Here is a 15,020-nt window from a genome sequence, read left to right as displayed (position 1 = left end):
TTTTAAATGGGAGGTCCGTGTGGTGTAACAAGGCAAAATGCTCAAAGGAGGAGAAAGTGCTATAGGAGTAGGAGGTCAGGCCAAGGTGTGATTTGGTTATACCAATCACACCACCACTGCAAAGGTCTTGGCAGGACATTGTGGTGGAAGATATAGCCAGGCAACGAAGCTTCATTTTGGGGAGTCATCACTCCTTAACCATATTTCCGTCAAGACCATGATGTTGATGCTATAATCCCCAATAAGTTCATGGATGGCAAAGGCCTTGTTCACAGTGAGCTGATATTTTGGAAGGAGATGTGGAGAGGATCAGTGATAGTTGATTTGCTGTCCGAGTCCACAGGGGCGCGAGTTGGATGGGAAGGAGATTGGCAAGATTAGCCCCCAGCGATCGCACTGGCCGAAAAGTTCGGGCTGAGAGTAGGACGGGCCAATTGGGGTCAATGCTCGTAGTGAGTCAGCGCTGAGTGCCTTGATGAGTTCTTTGGAGGATGCCAAGAGAGGTACACAGGGAAGCTGTAGGCTTGTCTAAGAGGGAGTCACGTCTGGTATGGTGGCAAGAAAGCAGGAAGGTTGACCAGGAATGTGACCAGAGACCAGAACTGGTTGAGAATGTTGCTGTTCTCAGAGCTGATGACAGTCTAACATCTGTCCCATTAGTAGCGACTGACCACATTGATGATCGTCAGTTTGCCACAGAACAACTAGATCAGAGAGCAGGGCCTCAGCAATGGTCGAACATTTTTTTAAATTTTATGTAGATAAATTTCTTGTCGCAACTTTTCTGTTCAAGCCAGAATTTTTGAAGATCTATTACAGTGACACACAATAAACTGAAACTAGTTCTGAAAAATGTGTTTCTTATATACTTATGACAATATATGATTGAATAAAAGTGTAAACAGAACAAGATATGTTTACAATATACGATTAGGTAAAAGTGTAAACAATTGACAATTGCTTTTTTCATGGGTTAAATGTACCTGACACAGAGATATTATTTTTCCAATGTAATCATCAGGAGTGAGGATAGTGCCAATGACTACTGGTTCCAAATACTTTTTAACTTGTAATCTATCAGGAAAATGGCATGGATTTAAAATCATAATTTCTTCTTCTCTGTATTCCTGAAACAATCAAAATAAGTATATTGTACAGATTGGTTTCAACTTTTTAAAAGCATATTGAGAAAAGTAACCGAGCCCTAGAAAGCTGTTCAATGAAATCAGACTTCAACGTATTTAGTGTGAAAACTAATTAAAAAGTACCCCACCTTGATTAATTTGCTGGATGACAGAACTGCCTTATATGGAACAGTCGGGGCAGTAAGAATGACTGATGCATTATACTCTTGTTCCAATCGTTGATTGAATACCTCCATATGCAGAAGTCCTAGAAAACCCAACCTGGCAATAAGAAAAATCAGCTTATCTTCGAGTGCTGTAAAATTGATTTTATCTTATGCTACATCACAGTGCTTGTAAGACCATTTGAAGTCAGATGAAAACATTTTTACAGAATGCATTAAGTTTTTTTGAAGTGGAGATAATTATGTACAGGAAACATAATTATGAATCCATGTACTTTCCTTCTCAGTGTGAATTTATAGCTACATAGAACATTGAAATGGCAGGATTCTATGTATGAGTTTAAGTGTTTTACTCATAATTCTTTGTGGTATTCTCTCCCGAAAAGGCAAAAAATTGAGAGCTATATTTCCTATTTGTTAATTCAGTGTACATCCAATTTCATATCTACTGCACTCATATGTGCCACAAAAAGTTCTATTACAGCAACAGCAGTTTTATGTTGCGATAAGTGACTAAGAATAGAAAAATAGTCAAAAAACAAGGAAAACAAATATTTTATACGAAAGCAAAATACTATAGATGCTAGAAATCTGAAATAAAAACAGAATATGCTAAAAATGCTTTCCAGAATTTGCAGTTTTTCTATTAAAGAAAACTATTTGTTGCTCAAAGCATTACTCCAATGTTTATGCATATAGATAAAAATCTGAAGAATGTGTTTCTTCCTTCTTCTTTGGCCTCCTTGCCTCGAGAGACAATGGGTAAGCGCCTAGAGGTGGTCAGTGGTTTGTGGAGCAGCGTCTGGAGTGGTTATAAAGGCCAATTCTAGAGTGACAGACTCTTCTACAGGCGCTGCAGATAAAATCAGTTGTCGGGGCTGTTACACAGTTGTATCTCTCCTTGCACTTGTCTTTTTTCCTGCCAATTGCTAAGTCTCTTCAACTCGCCATTCTTTAGCCTCGCCTTTATGGCTGTCCGCCAGCTCTGGCGATCACTGGGAACTGACTCCTATGACTTGTGGTCAATGTCACAGGACTTCATGTTGCTTTTGCAAATGTCTTTAAAGCGGAGGCATGGACGGCCGGTGGGCCTGATACCAGTGACGAGCTCGCTGTACAATGCGTCCTTGGGGATCCTGCCATCTTCCATGCGGCTCACATGGCCAAGCCATCTCAAGCGCCGCTGGCTCAGTAGGGTGTATATGCTGGGGATGTTGTCTGCCTCAAGGACTTCTGCGTTGGAGATACGATCTTGCCACCTGATGCCAAGGATTCTCCGGAGGCAGCGAAGATGGAATGAGTTGAGACGTTGCTCTTGGCTGACATACGTTGTCCAGGCCTCGCTGCCGTACAGCAAGGTACTGAGGACACAGGCTTGAAACACTCGGACTTTTGTGTTCCGTGTCAGTGCGCCATTTTCCCACACTCTCTTGGCCAGTCTGGACATAGCAGTGGACGCCTTTCCATGTGCTTGTTGATTTCTGCATTGAGCGACAGGTTACTGGTGATAGTGGAGCCTAGGTAGGTGAACTCTTGAACCACTTCCAGAGCACGTCCTGTCCCATGATGTTCATTTTCTTGAGGCTGATGGTTAGGCCAAATTTGTTGCATTAGCAAATGAATTACATAAGTGTCTGGTGTTGCATTTGGTAGGAAGAATAAAGCGATCATATCCATGCTTGGATAAGAGGAGTCTAAATGGGGTAGAGGAACAAAGGGACCTTAGGGTACAGATACAGACATCACTAAAAGTAGCAACGCAGGTTAATAAGGCCATGTAGTGTCAGCCATAACTCAGTTGGTAGTACTCTTGCCTCTGAGTCACAAGGTTGTGGGTTCAAGTTCTATTCCAGGACTTCAGCACAAAACTTAAGGCTGAAACTCCAGTGCAGTACTGAGGGATTGCTGCAAAGTCCGAGGTGCAGTCTTTCAGATGAGACATTAAACTGAGGACCCAACTGCCTTCTCAGGTGGACGTAAAAGATCCTATGCCACTTTTTTGAAGAAAAGCAGGTGAGTTATCCCAGTGTCCTGACCAATATTTATAAATAAACATCACAGAAACAAATTATCTGGTCTAAAAACAAGAAATGCTGGAACCACTCAGCAGGTCTGGCAGCATCTGTGGAAAGAGAAGCAGAGTTAACGTTTCGGGTCAGTGACCTTTCGATGAAGGGTCACTGACCCGAAACGTTAACTCTGCTTCTCTTTCCACAGATGCTGCCAGACCTGCTGAGTGGTTCCAGCATTTCTTGTTTTTATTCCAGATTTCCAGCATCCGCAGTATTTTGCTTTTAAATTATCTGGTCTGTTGAGAGCTTGCTGTGTGAAAATTGGCCATCCCGTTTCCTACGTTATAATAGTGACTACATTTCCAATGTATTTCATCGGTTGTAAAGTGCTTTGGGACATCTTGAGGTCATGAAAGTTGCTGTCTAATTGCAAGTCCTTTTTTTTTAAAAAAGTAAACCAAGCACCAGAGTTAATTTCTGCAGGGACAGAATTAAAAAGTAGGGAAGCCATTTTAAACTTGTATAGAACCTTAATTAGACCATACTGGGGAGCACTGTGCAGTTCTGGTCTTCATATTATGAAAAAGATACAGAGTCATTGGTAAAGATGCAAAAATATTCAGAAGGATGATAAGCAACAACTACTTAGAAGTATACAGCACACTTAGTGTAGTAAATCGTCCCAAGACATTTCACAGCATCATTAGCAAACAACGTTTGACACCAAACCACATAAGGAGATATTAAAGCAGATGACCAAAAGCTTGGTCAATAAGGTAGGTTTTAAGGAGCATCTTAACGGAGGAAAGAGAGCTAGCAAGGCGGAGAGAGTTTTATAGAATCATAGAATGGTTACAGCACAGAAGGTGGCCATTCGGCCTGTCTAGTCCGTGCCAGCCCTCTGCAACAGCAACTTAGTGCTACAAATATTTGCTCTTCAGATAATTATCCAATATCTTTTTGAAAGCTACGATTGAATCTGCTTTCACCACACACTTAGCTGGGAATCCGAGACGAAACTGAGTCTGCGCAGTGAGCGAGTGACGTCACTATAATGTCATCGCGCATGCGCTGCGGCTTCTTGCAGGTTCAGTGTCAGGAAGGTAAGTAAAGGGATGATCAGGTCTGGGTCGGGTCGAGTTGGGGCGGGTTCGGGTCCGCTGTGCTTCGGTTGGGTTCTTTTTTCCCGAAAGGTGAAAGCCACGCAGATAACTAGATCTTTATGGGCAGCTTTCTTTGAGGTCAGTGGCAAGTGCTGTTTCTTTGCCACTGACTGCAAAATTTGGGACAATGCAACATAGAACATTAATGGCACAGAAGGCCCATTGTCTCTGTGCTGGAAATGCTCTGACCTTCCCAATAATTATATGGAGGAAACTTTTGTTCATCCAGTACTGCAAGCCGGACAAGGTGTTAGACAATTTAGAGACAGTGGAGGGGTCGAGAGAGGCGGTGAATTAGAATTGGGCATCGACAGCATACTGTGTTTTTGGATGACCTCTTTGAGGGGCAGCAGGCAGCTGAGAATTAAGAAGGGATCAAGGATTGATCCTTGGGTGACAAAAGAATAATGGTACAGGAGTGGGACGAGAAGCCATTGCAGGTGACTCTGAGCTATAATTAGACAGATAAAAATGGAACCAGGTGAGTGCAGTCCCATCCAGCTGGACGACAGTGGCTTTGGAGGAGGATGATGTGGTCAACCATGTCAAAGATCGAGAAGAATGAGGAGGGATAGTTTACCACGGTCACAGTCACATAGAATGTTATAGTGACTTTGATCAGAGGTGTTTGGGTACTATGGCAGGGGCAGAAACCTGATTGGAAGGATAGAAGCATGGAGTTCTGGAAAAGACTGGGATGGCTTTGGGAGGCAATACGTTCAAGGATTTGAGAGAAAAGGGAGTTTGAAGGCGGGATGGTAGTTTGTAAAGACGGAGTGGTCACGGGCTGGTTTATTGAAGAGAGGGGTGATGAGTGCAGATTTGAAGAGGCGGACAATACCTGACGAGACAGAACTCAAAATATCAGCTAACATGGAGGGAACTTGAGTAGTCAGCAGTTCTGTAGGAGAAGGATAGAGAAAGCAGGAGGTGGGTCTCATGGACAAGATGAGCTTGGAGAGGGCATGAGGGGAGATAGGAAAGAAACTAGAGCAAGATGCAAGTTCAGGGCTAGGGGCAGGGGGTAACCTTAGAGGAATTTTGGCCCGGTGGGTTAGGGGAAGAGAGGAAAGCATAGAGGCAGCTGATCAGGACGTCTTGAAATTAGTGACAAAGAAGTCCATGAGTACCTTGCACTTGGTGGTGAGGGTGGAGGAGACAGGGGAGAAGGGCTTAAAAAGACAGTTTGCAGTACAGAAAAAGTCAGAGGTTATCTCTGAATGATTCTGGAATAGGGAGCAGTTTTGGCAAACGAGAGTGGATCCCAATAATGCTTTATGTAATCCAGCCAGATGTGACGGTGAATGGCTAAACTAGTTACCTGCCACATATGTTCAAGTCTGCATCACTTGGAATTCAGGGAGAAAAGATGAGGGCCATAACAGCCGGAACAACCAGATTCAGCGAGAGTAATGGTTTTAATGTGGACTAAGAGCTGAAGGTGTGGTTGAACAGATCGGCAGCTACAGAAATGTTGTGGTGAATGGAGCTCTGAAGTCTAGACAGTTGGGATTTTGGATATGCAATCGTAAGTGAATTGGGAGAGATTTTTCCAGGGGCAGACACAGAAGGAAGCAGAGTTGGGAGGAGGAATGGGTGGAGACTGATACAAGGAAGTGATTAGAGATGGCATTATCTGTGATCGACACAATAGGAGTAGTGAGGCCAGGTGAGATGACAAGGTCAAGAAGATGGCCATGAATATGGGTTGGGCAGTTTATATGGAGGGAGGATAGAAGGGCTGTGAACTCAGAGGAGAGACAGTATGTTGAGTAGAGATAAAGGTTGAAATCATAGAGAATGCGATGTCACTCGGTGCAGAGGCTGAGGGGAGAAAGCAGTGAAGATACCTTGGTCAGAAAACTGACATGGTACTTGAGCAGGCAGTACAGGACAAAGATTTTAGATGAAATGCGAAAGGGGTGGAACAAGGCAAGATGTGCAAAGGAGGAGATGCTGCCAGAGGAGTACGGGTACGGACCAAGGTTTGATTTGGTGTTAACAGCCACACAGTTGGTTGCAGAGTAGAAAAATGACAGTAAAGTTGCAGGTCACCATTAGATCCAGAAGCGGTGAAGAAACATACTTTGGCCTAGGAACCAATTGTAGGTGAAGCTGAAAAACCAGTTGGACCAGTAGAACAGTCCCTGATCAAAACTGTGAGGTTATAACTATCAGCAAAGACAGTAAAGGGTGGGGATCTTTTCTCTAGAACAAAGAATGCTGAGGGGTGATCTGTTGAGGTTTTTTAAGATAGCCAAAGGGTTCAATAGGGTAGACATGCAGAAAATGTTGCCACTTGTGGAGGAGTGCAAAACTAGGGGCCACTGTGATGGAATCGATGGTTGCAAAGCTTGTTTTTTTAACCACTAACTGAGAAGGAAACTAGATTTGAAATAGGAACAAGAACTGAAACAGAAACCAAAACCGAAACAGAAGCTGGAAAAACAAGAAGAAATGCTGGAACCACTCAGCAGGTCTGGCAGCATCTGTGGAAAGAGAAGCAGAGTTAACATTTCGGGTCAGTGACCCTTCATCGGAACTCATGAAGGGTCCGATGAAGGGTCACTGACCCGAAACGTTAACTCTGCTTCTCTTTCCACAGATGCTGCCAGACCTGCTGAATGGTCCCAGCATTTCTTGTTTTAATTTCAGATTTCCAGCATCCGCAGTATTTTGTTTTTATTTTACTGGAAAAACAACTTCAGGTTTCCAGGGAAACGGACACTGGTTAGACCCAGATAAAAGGAGACAGAGTCCTCTCCAGATCAGGCAGATGAAACAGATCAGGCAGGTGTGAGCGCCAGCAAGCAGAAGAAAGTGAAAACTGAATCCAGGTGTTTCTGATACTTAAAGTAGTTGACTAATCAGACCCAACCATACAGTGTTGTCAGTGAAGGGAAGACTGGTAAATCCACGTTATCAAGATTGTCGTGAGCAGTGCTGAGGAGATTCTGGAGAAGTGCGCCATGTAAAGACCATACCCATGGAGTTTGGATTGAGAGAGAACTGCTGTCAGAAAACAACAATGACAAAATTCTTGAAGGAGGTGAAAATCTACCTGAGGAACTTCAGAGTTGAAAAGAACTGTGTGACTGTAATTGTTGCTATATATGCTGGATGGACTACCCAGTGAAACCCATCTCTGTTGTATCTGATAGTTAAGATGTAATTTGTAATATATATTGACCGCGATGTGTCTGTTGCTTCATGTTTAATTTATGTTGGTTTTGTTTTGAGTGTTAAAGTAAAATTTATAAAAGTGAAATCTTGTCCATTTGGTTTCCTAAATCGGGGTCAATTGGCAGCTTTGATTCTTTTCATTTGTTGGTGGTCTCCACGGGGATCATAACACCATTAGTATAAGATAGTCACTAATAAATCTAATAGGAGCTTCAGGGAAAACTTTGTTAACCAAGAGTGGCGAGAATGCAATTCATTACCACAAGTAGCAGTTGAGGCAAATATCATAGTTGGATTTAAGGGGAAGCTAGCACATGGGTGAGAAAGAAATAGAAGAGTATGCTGATTGGTTTAGAAGAGGGGTAGGAGGAAGCTCGTGTTAAACATAAAGGTTAGCCTAAACCAGTCAGGCCAAATGGCCTGATACTGTGCTGCTAACTTGAATCTAGCACTCAAGAGGGGTTATTTTGACTTTGTGTGATAGTACAATATGGGTGATATTGATACAGCAGCCACTTTTACATCTCTCCCACTTTTTATCTCCATTGAACTCCCCACCCCCGCCCTCCACTACAGAACACCAAAAATGCCATAAAACATCCAAGACAATTGTTAAAACGCACACAACTGAAGCTGAAGGACTGTACAAGCTGTGGAACATAAAATTCAGTTATTTCCAAAATATTCAATGACTGTGACTTGCTTCCCATCAGTAACACATTCTTCCACAAAACTGTCACTTCTGTTTAATGCACAGAAACATTTCAGTCGAATATCTGGCTTAGTTGTCAACCATGTCTTCAGCAATCACATAATTGGATGCCATGGTGGGAGCTGCTTCCTCGCTTGCTTGGGCTTCTTCGCTTATACTCATGAGCAGCAACATCCTCCAACACAGCAACAATTTCTTAATCCCAAGACTTCCATAATAACACCAACAATGTGTCTGCTGGCAATCACAGCACAGCACTCATGCTCAAGGAGTTCACTGTTTCAGAGCCTTTTGCCAGTGCCGAGGTCAGATCTTCAACTGTGCTGAGTATTGCTGCTTCCTACTGTGGGGTAAATTTATAGTTCTGAAAGCAGTTGGCAATGATTCTGCTATCAGTTTTTCCATGATGAATGGATCATGTGGGTTGACTCAACATTGACCATCAGCATACCTTTCTATTCCTTTTCTCCTCATGCGCTTGTTTATCTAGTTTCCCTTAAATGTATCTAAGCTATCTGCCTACAACTACTCCCAATGGTAGCGAGTTCCACATTCTAACAATTCTTTAGGTAAAATAATTTCTCCTGCATTTCCTATTGGACTCATTGCAACTAGCTGATCACAATATATATCAATGATTTAGATGTGGGGACCAAATGTAATATTTCCAAATTCACAGATGACACAAAACTAGGTGGGAATGTGTGTTGTGAGGAAGATGCAAAGCAGCTTCAAGGGGATTTGGACAGACTTTGTGAGTGGGCAAGAACATGGCAGATGGAATATAATGTGGAAAAATGTGAGGTTATCCACTTTGGTAGGAGGAATAGATGTGCAGAGTATTTCTTAAATGGTAAGAGATTAGAAAGTGTAGATGTACAAAGGGACCTGGGTGTCCTTGTCGATACGTCACTGAAAGCTAACATGCAGGTGCAGCAGGCAATTAGGAAGGCTAGTGGTATGTTTGCCTTTATCGCAAGAGGATATGAGTACAGGAGTAGTGAAATCTTACTTCAATTGTATAGAACTTTGGTTAGACCGCACCTGGAGTAGTGTGCAGTTTTTGTCCCCTTACCTCAAGAAGAATATTATTGTCATTGACGGAGTACAACGAAGGTTCATCAGACTTGTTCCCGGGATGGCGGGACTGTCCTACAAAGAGAGATTGGGGAAACTGGGCCTGTATTCTCTAGAGTTTCAAAGAATGAGAGGTGTTTTAATTGAAACCTACAAAATACTTAAAGGGGCAGACAGGATAGATGTAGATAAGATGTCTCCCCTGACTGGGGAGTCCAGAACCAGGTGACACAATTTCAAAACAAGTGGGAAGCCACTTAGGACCAAGATGAGGAGAAATTTCTTCATTCAGAGGGTTGTGAATCTTTGGAATTCTCTGCCCCAGAGGGCTGTGGCAGCTCAGTCATTGAGTATGTTTAAAACAGAGATCGACAGATTCTAAATACCAATGACATAAAAGGATATTGGGATAGTGTGGGAAAAAGGCATTGAAGTGGATGATCAGCTCTGATTGTATTGAATGGCGGAGCAGGCTCGACGGGCTGAATGGCCTACTCCTGTTCCTATGTTCCTAACATACCATTTGCCTCCTAATTGCTTGCTGCATCTGCATGCTAGCTTTCAGTGACTTATGAACAAGGACACCTCAGTGTCTTTGGACATCAACCCTTTTCAATCTCTCACCATTTAAGAAACACTCTGCATCCCTGTTCCTCCTACCAAAGTGGATAAGCTCACACAACCACATTATATTCCATCTGCCAAGTTCTTGCCCACTCACTCAGCCTGTTCAAAACCTCTTGAAGCCTCTTTGCATCCTCCTCACAACTCAGTCCCACCGAGTTTTGTGTCATTTGCAAACTTGGAAATATTACAATTGGTCCCACATCCAAATCATTGAGAGATTGTGAATGGGGCGAAGCACTGATCCTTGCGGTACACCACTGGTCACTGCCGGCCAACCTGAAAATGACCCATTTGTTCCTAAACTCTGTTTTCTGCCTGTTACCCAATCCTCAGTCCATGCTAGTACATACCCCAATCCCATGCGCTTTAATTTTGCTTACTAACCTCCTGTGGGACTTTATCAAAAGCCTTCTCAAAGTCCAAATACACCACATCCACTAGTTCCCTCTTATCCACTCTGCTCGTAACATCCTCAAAAAACTCTAACAAGTTTGTCAAATATTATTTCTCCTTCATAAATCCATGTTGACTCTGCACAATTTTACCATTATTTTCCAAGTGTCCAGTAATCACATCCTTTTATAATAGAATCTAGTATTTTTCCTACTACCGACGTTAGGCTAACAGATCTATAGTTCCCCGTTTTCTCTCTCCCTCCTTTATTAATCAGTGGGGTTACATTTGCAATCTTCCAATCTGCAGGCACCATTGCAGAATATATGGAATTTTGAAAGATGATCACCAATGCATCCACTATCTCTGCAGCCATTTTTCCAACACTCTAGGGTGAAGATCACCAGGTCCTGGGGGTTTGCCAACTTTCAGTCCCATTAATTTCTCTCCTACTACTTTTTTACTAATCCTAATTTCTTTCAGTTCCTCATTCTCACTAGATCCTTGGATCTCAATTATTTCAGGGAGACTTCTTGTTTCTTCCTCCGTGAATACAGACACACAGTAATTATTTACCTTCTCTGCCATTTCTCTATTTCCCATTATAAATTCTCCTGTCTCAGCCTGAAAGGGACCCCCTCAGCCTTCTCTTTTCAACAATAACTTATATTTATATAGCACCTTTAACATAATAAAACATCCCAAGGTACTTTATCAGAACATTATATAACAGAAAACAGCCCTAGCTTGTTCAGCCTTTCCAGGTAAGTATAATCCTCTCAGTTCCGATCATCCTTGCAAATCTTTTTGCATCTTTTCCAATACCTCTAAATTCTTTTTATAATATGGAGACATAAACTGTTTAAAAAAATCTCCAGAAACCTCTCAAATTTCCTCCATCTCCAATGAATAATGAACTACATGATATGTGGGATAGCTGCCACCCCAAGGCACCCAATATTGATCACAGAATTTGAATTAAGCATCACACTTCATCAGTCAGGACCCATTTGGAATGAGAATTTCAATTTGAAGTGACCAATGAATTTTTCAATAATATTTAATGTGTGACATTTTATAAACACAATTTCAATTTGAAGCATGAGATCATTCAAATTAAGCAAGGTAGAATGAAGGTTAGTAGACTGTCTTCTTGCATCTCATTTCTCCTTTGTAGCATTTCTCACTATTTCATCAGAACTTAGCTCAATGCATTTTCTAAGTGATGTCCATTTCTTCTGGCATTTTAGTTATTTGTCTTTCTCACAAAAACAGACTCAAATTGACACATAACAGTTAACACTGTAATATATATATATATGAATGCATGATAGTCCATCCCGACAATCCAATCCATTGAATGGTGTAACTTCTGCACATCATTAATCCTAAGTCTCACGACTCTACCCAATGCAACCACACAATTTCCTGGGAGACAAAAACAACATAGGCTAACTTAGCAAACAACTCCAAGAAGATCTTCTCCAAACTGCAAAAGCTACCAAACAAGTTCCAGAAGACCATGGTGACTAAGTGACACAACTCTCAATAAGCAAACTTCCTTCTGATGAAAGGTCATCTTTTCTCTCCACGTATTCTGCCTGACTTACTGAGTATTTCCAGTATTTTCAGTTCTTGTTTCAGATTTCCAGCATCCACAGTATATTGTTTTTGTACCTTCTATATGTAAGTATGTTTGTCATTTTCAGGTACTCATCCAGCTCCCTTTTGAATACTTAAGAACAAATTTGTTTTCAATGCACGTGCCTGCAATGTTTTTCAGTGGCCAATGATTTCTTTGCAAAAAATACTTTCCAACATCTAACCTATTCCTACTGAACTGCTGACTGCCCAACTTCTCTTCCTGGCTCTAATGTTAGCTGCTATTGTTAACAATTCTCTCTCCTCAGGTGCTATCCCTCTCTCCAGCATATCTGCCGTTATCACTCCTCTCCTTGGAAAAACTAACCTTGAAACCCACTTCTTTCAAGTTACTATCCCATCAACAACCTCCCTTTTCTCTCCTAACTCCTTGAATACATTGTTGCCTCACAAATCTGTGCTCATCTTTCCCAGAACTCAATGTTTGAATCTCTGCAATCACATTTTCGCCACTGCTTAAAATACCAAAACAGTTCCCAAAGTCACAAAAAAAAACCTTATGTGACTGTGACAAAGGTAAACTGTTCCTCCTCGTCTTTCTCGACCTACCTGCAGCCTTTGATACAGTTGACCACACCATCCTCCACCAATGCCTCTCCACCATCATCCATCTTGATGGGGCTGCAACTTGTCTGGTTCCATACTCATCTATCCAGTTGAAGCCAGAGAATCACCTCTAATGGCTTCTCCTTCCCCTGCTGCACCAGCACCTCTGATGTACCCCAAGGATTTATTCTTGGCCCCCTTCTATTTCTCATCTACAGGGTGCCCCTCAGTGACATCATCCGAAAACACAGCACCAGTTTCCACGTATACACGGACGACATCTAGCTCGATCTCACCACTGCTTCTCTCAACTGCTCCACTGTCTCTATAAATTGTCAGAATTCTTGTCCAACATCCAGTACACCCAACTAAATTGGGAGGACCAAAACCATTACTCTTGGACCTGTCCACAAGCTCTAGCCACCAACTCAATCCCTCTCCCTGGCAGCTGCCTGAGGTTCAACCAGACTGCTAGCCACCTCAGCGACAAACCTGACCCAAAGATGATCTTCCGACCATCTTCTGTGCCATCACAAAAAACGCCTATTTCCTTCTCCATAACAACCCTAGCTCCATCCCTAACTCAACTCGTCTACTGCTGAAACCCTCATCTATGCCTTTGTTACTTATAGACTTGACTATTTCAAATTGCTCCTGGCTGGCTTCCCATGCTCTATCCTCCATAAATCTGAGGTCAGCCAAATCTCTGCTACCTGCTTCCTGACTTGCACCAAGTCGTGTTCACCCATCACTCCTGTGCTTGCTGACCAACATTGGCTCACAGTTAAGCAAGGCCTCAATTTTAAAATTATCATCCTTGTTTTCAAATTACTCTGTGGCCTGGTTCCTCCCTATCCCTGTAATCTTCTCCAGTCTACAACTTTCAGAGATCTGCACTCCTCTAATTCTATCGCTGGTTTATCTATCTGTATATAAAGCTTTTGGAAAGTTTTCCAAAAGTTAATAACCCAAACAAGGTCTTTTTTGATACAGTGGATGATGTTTGCTGGAACACATGCTGTCCCAGAATCAGAAGATATAAAATGGCCTTCCAATCAGCAAGAGATTGAAGGGGTAAAAAAAAACTATTCTTAAAAAAATTATTGGCCAAGAGTGCAAAAACATTGTTCAGTTTTAATATGCTTCAAAAATAATTATTCATTTCTTAAAATACATTGCTGCCCAATTAAATGCTGCAGATGAGAAAAATGTTTGCGCCTTTGATGAGAAAGGATAAAACTAAGAGGAGAAAGACATTACGTCAAAAACGATGAATGCCAGCAGTTATTATAATGAATAATCTTGCTGCTCACCTCCAACCAGCTCCCAGGGCTGGGCTACTGTCCTGGTGAACTGTCACACTGGAGTCATTCAGGGTTAGCTTCTCCACAGCTTTTCTCAAGTTGGTATACTCAGATTGGTCAATAGGGTACATTCCTTAGAAATCAAACCACTATATGGTGAGAACACAGTACTAAACACTGCACCCAAATGGCTTGAGATAATTTATAGAAAATACAACTCACAGTGAGGTAGATGCTCAGGTTTTTTTGTAATAAATGTTACTCAATTGGAAACACTATTTCTTTGAAAGATACCAGTGCTGTAAAATGTACTTTGAGGCCCTGGAACAGACGCCTCATCCTCCCACCAACAAAGTGTATGCACAGTATATCTGGCCTGACAGCAATGTAGAATTCTTGACGAAATATATTTAACAAAGATAACAGAATAATAACCCCTTAACTCAAAAGGTAATACTGGATCTTTGTGATAAAGTTTGAAAAGATTAATCAGCATATTTTACTTTAAAAAAAAAACCACTCTAAACAGCTGCAAAAACTTCAAATCCTAATGAGAAACATTACTGTGGAAGACAGTTTCTTCCAGTTGGTCCTTTTTATATATTGGTAGCCATGATGGAGCTAAGGCAGTTATCTTACCTGCAAAGACCATTGGTTTAGCAGGTTTGAACCCTGCTAGTGCCTCCACGGGTTGTTTCTGTAAATGAAAGGTGTCTCCAATCTGCGCCTCCTTCACCTCCTTCATTCCAGCTATCAGATAGCCCACTTGTCCAGCACGCCTACACAATACAATAAAATATTATAGTTAAAATGTACAATTAGCATGAAGCAGCGTCTTCATTCCAAGTACATAAACTAAAACTTAACTGATACTATTGCACCAACAGATTTGTATCATTTTCCCAACAAATTATACTGGTACAATGCAATGTGTAATTGCACTCCAACTAAACCCTAACTTACGTATCTAATAAAAATGTAGTTTAGAAGTCACTATAACCATTCTTGTTTTTGAAGGTAGGAAAAATTAAA

The 15,020-nt window shown here is 41.8% G+C and overlaps 1 protein-coding gene across 4 annotated transcripts in view; it reads right to left on the bottom strand.

Annotated features, from left to right (window-relative positions):
• guf1 (GTP binding elongation factor GUF1) overlaps positions 1–15,020 on the bottom strand; it is a 194,013-nt gene that overhangs the window by 25,532 nt on the left and 153,461 nt on the right. For all 4 annotated transcript variants that reach the window (XM_068036092.1, XM_068036073.1, XM_068036082.1 and 1 more), the window contains 4 exons: positions 14,628–14,767; positions 13,998–14,121; positions 1,274–1,406; positions 984–1,127 (listed from right to left, as the gene is read on the bottom strand). In XM_068036092.1, coding sequence (XP_067892193.1) covers positions 984–1,127; positions 1,274–1,406; positions 13,998–14,121; positions 14,628–14,767 — 541 coding nt within the window. The remainder of the gene's footprint in view (positions 1–983; positions 1,128–1,273; positions 1,407–13,997; positions 14,122–14,627; positions 14,768–15,020) is intronic.

Source organism: Heterodontus francisci, chromosome 1 (assembly GCF_036365525.1).
Source record: "Heterodontus francisci isolate sHetFra1 chromosome 1, sHetFra1.hap1, whole genome shotgun sequence".
Classification (NCBI taxonomy): domain Eukaryota; kingdom Metazoa; phylum Chordata; class Chondrichthyes; order Heterodontiformes; family Heterodontidae; genus Heterodontus; species Heterodontus francisci.
This window is presented reverse-complemented; position numbering and strand designations above follow the sequence as displayed.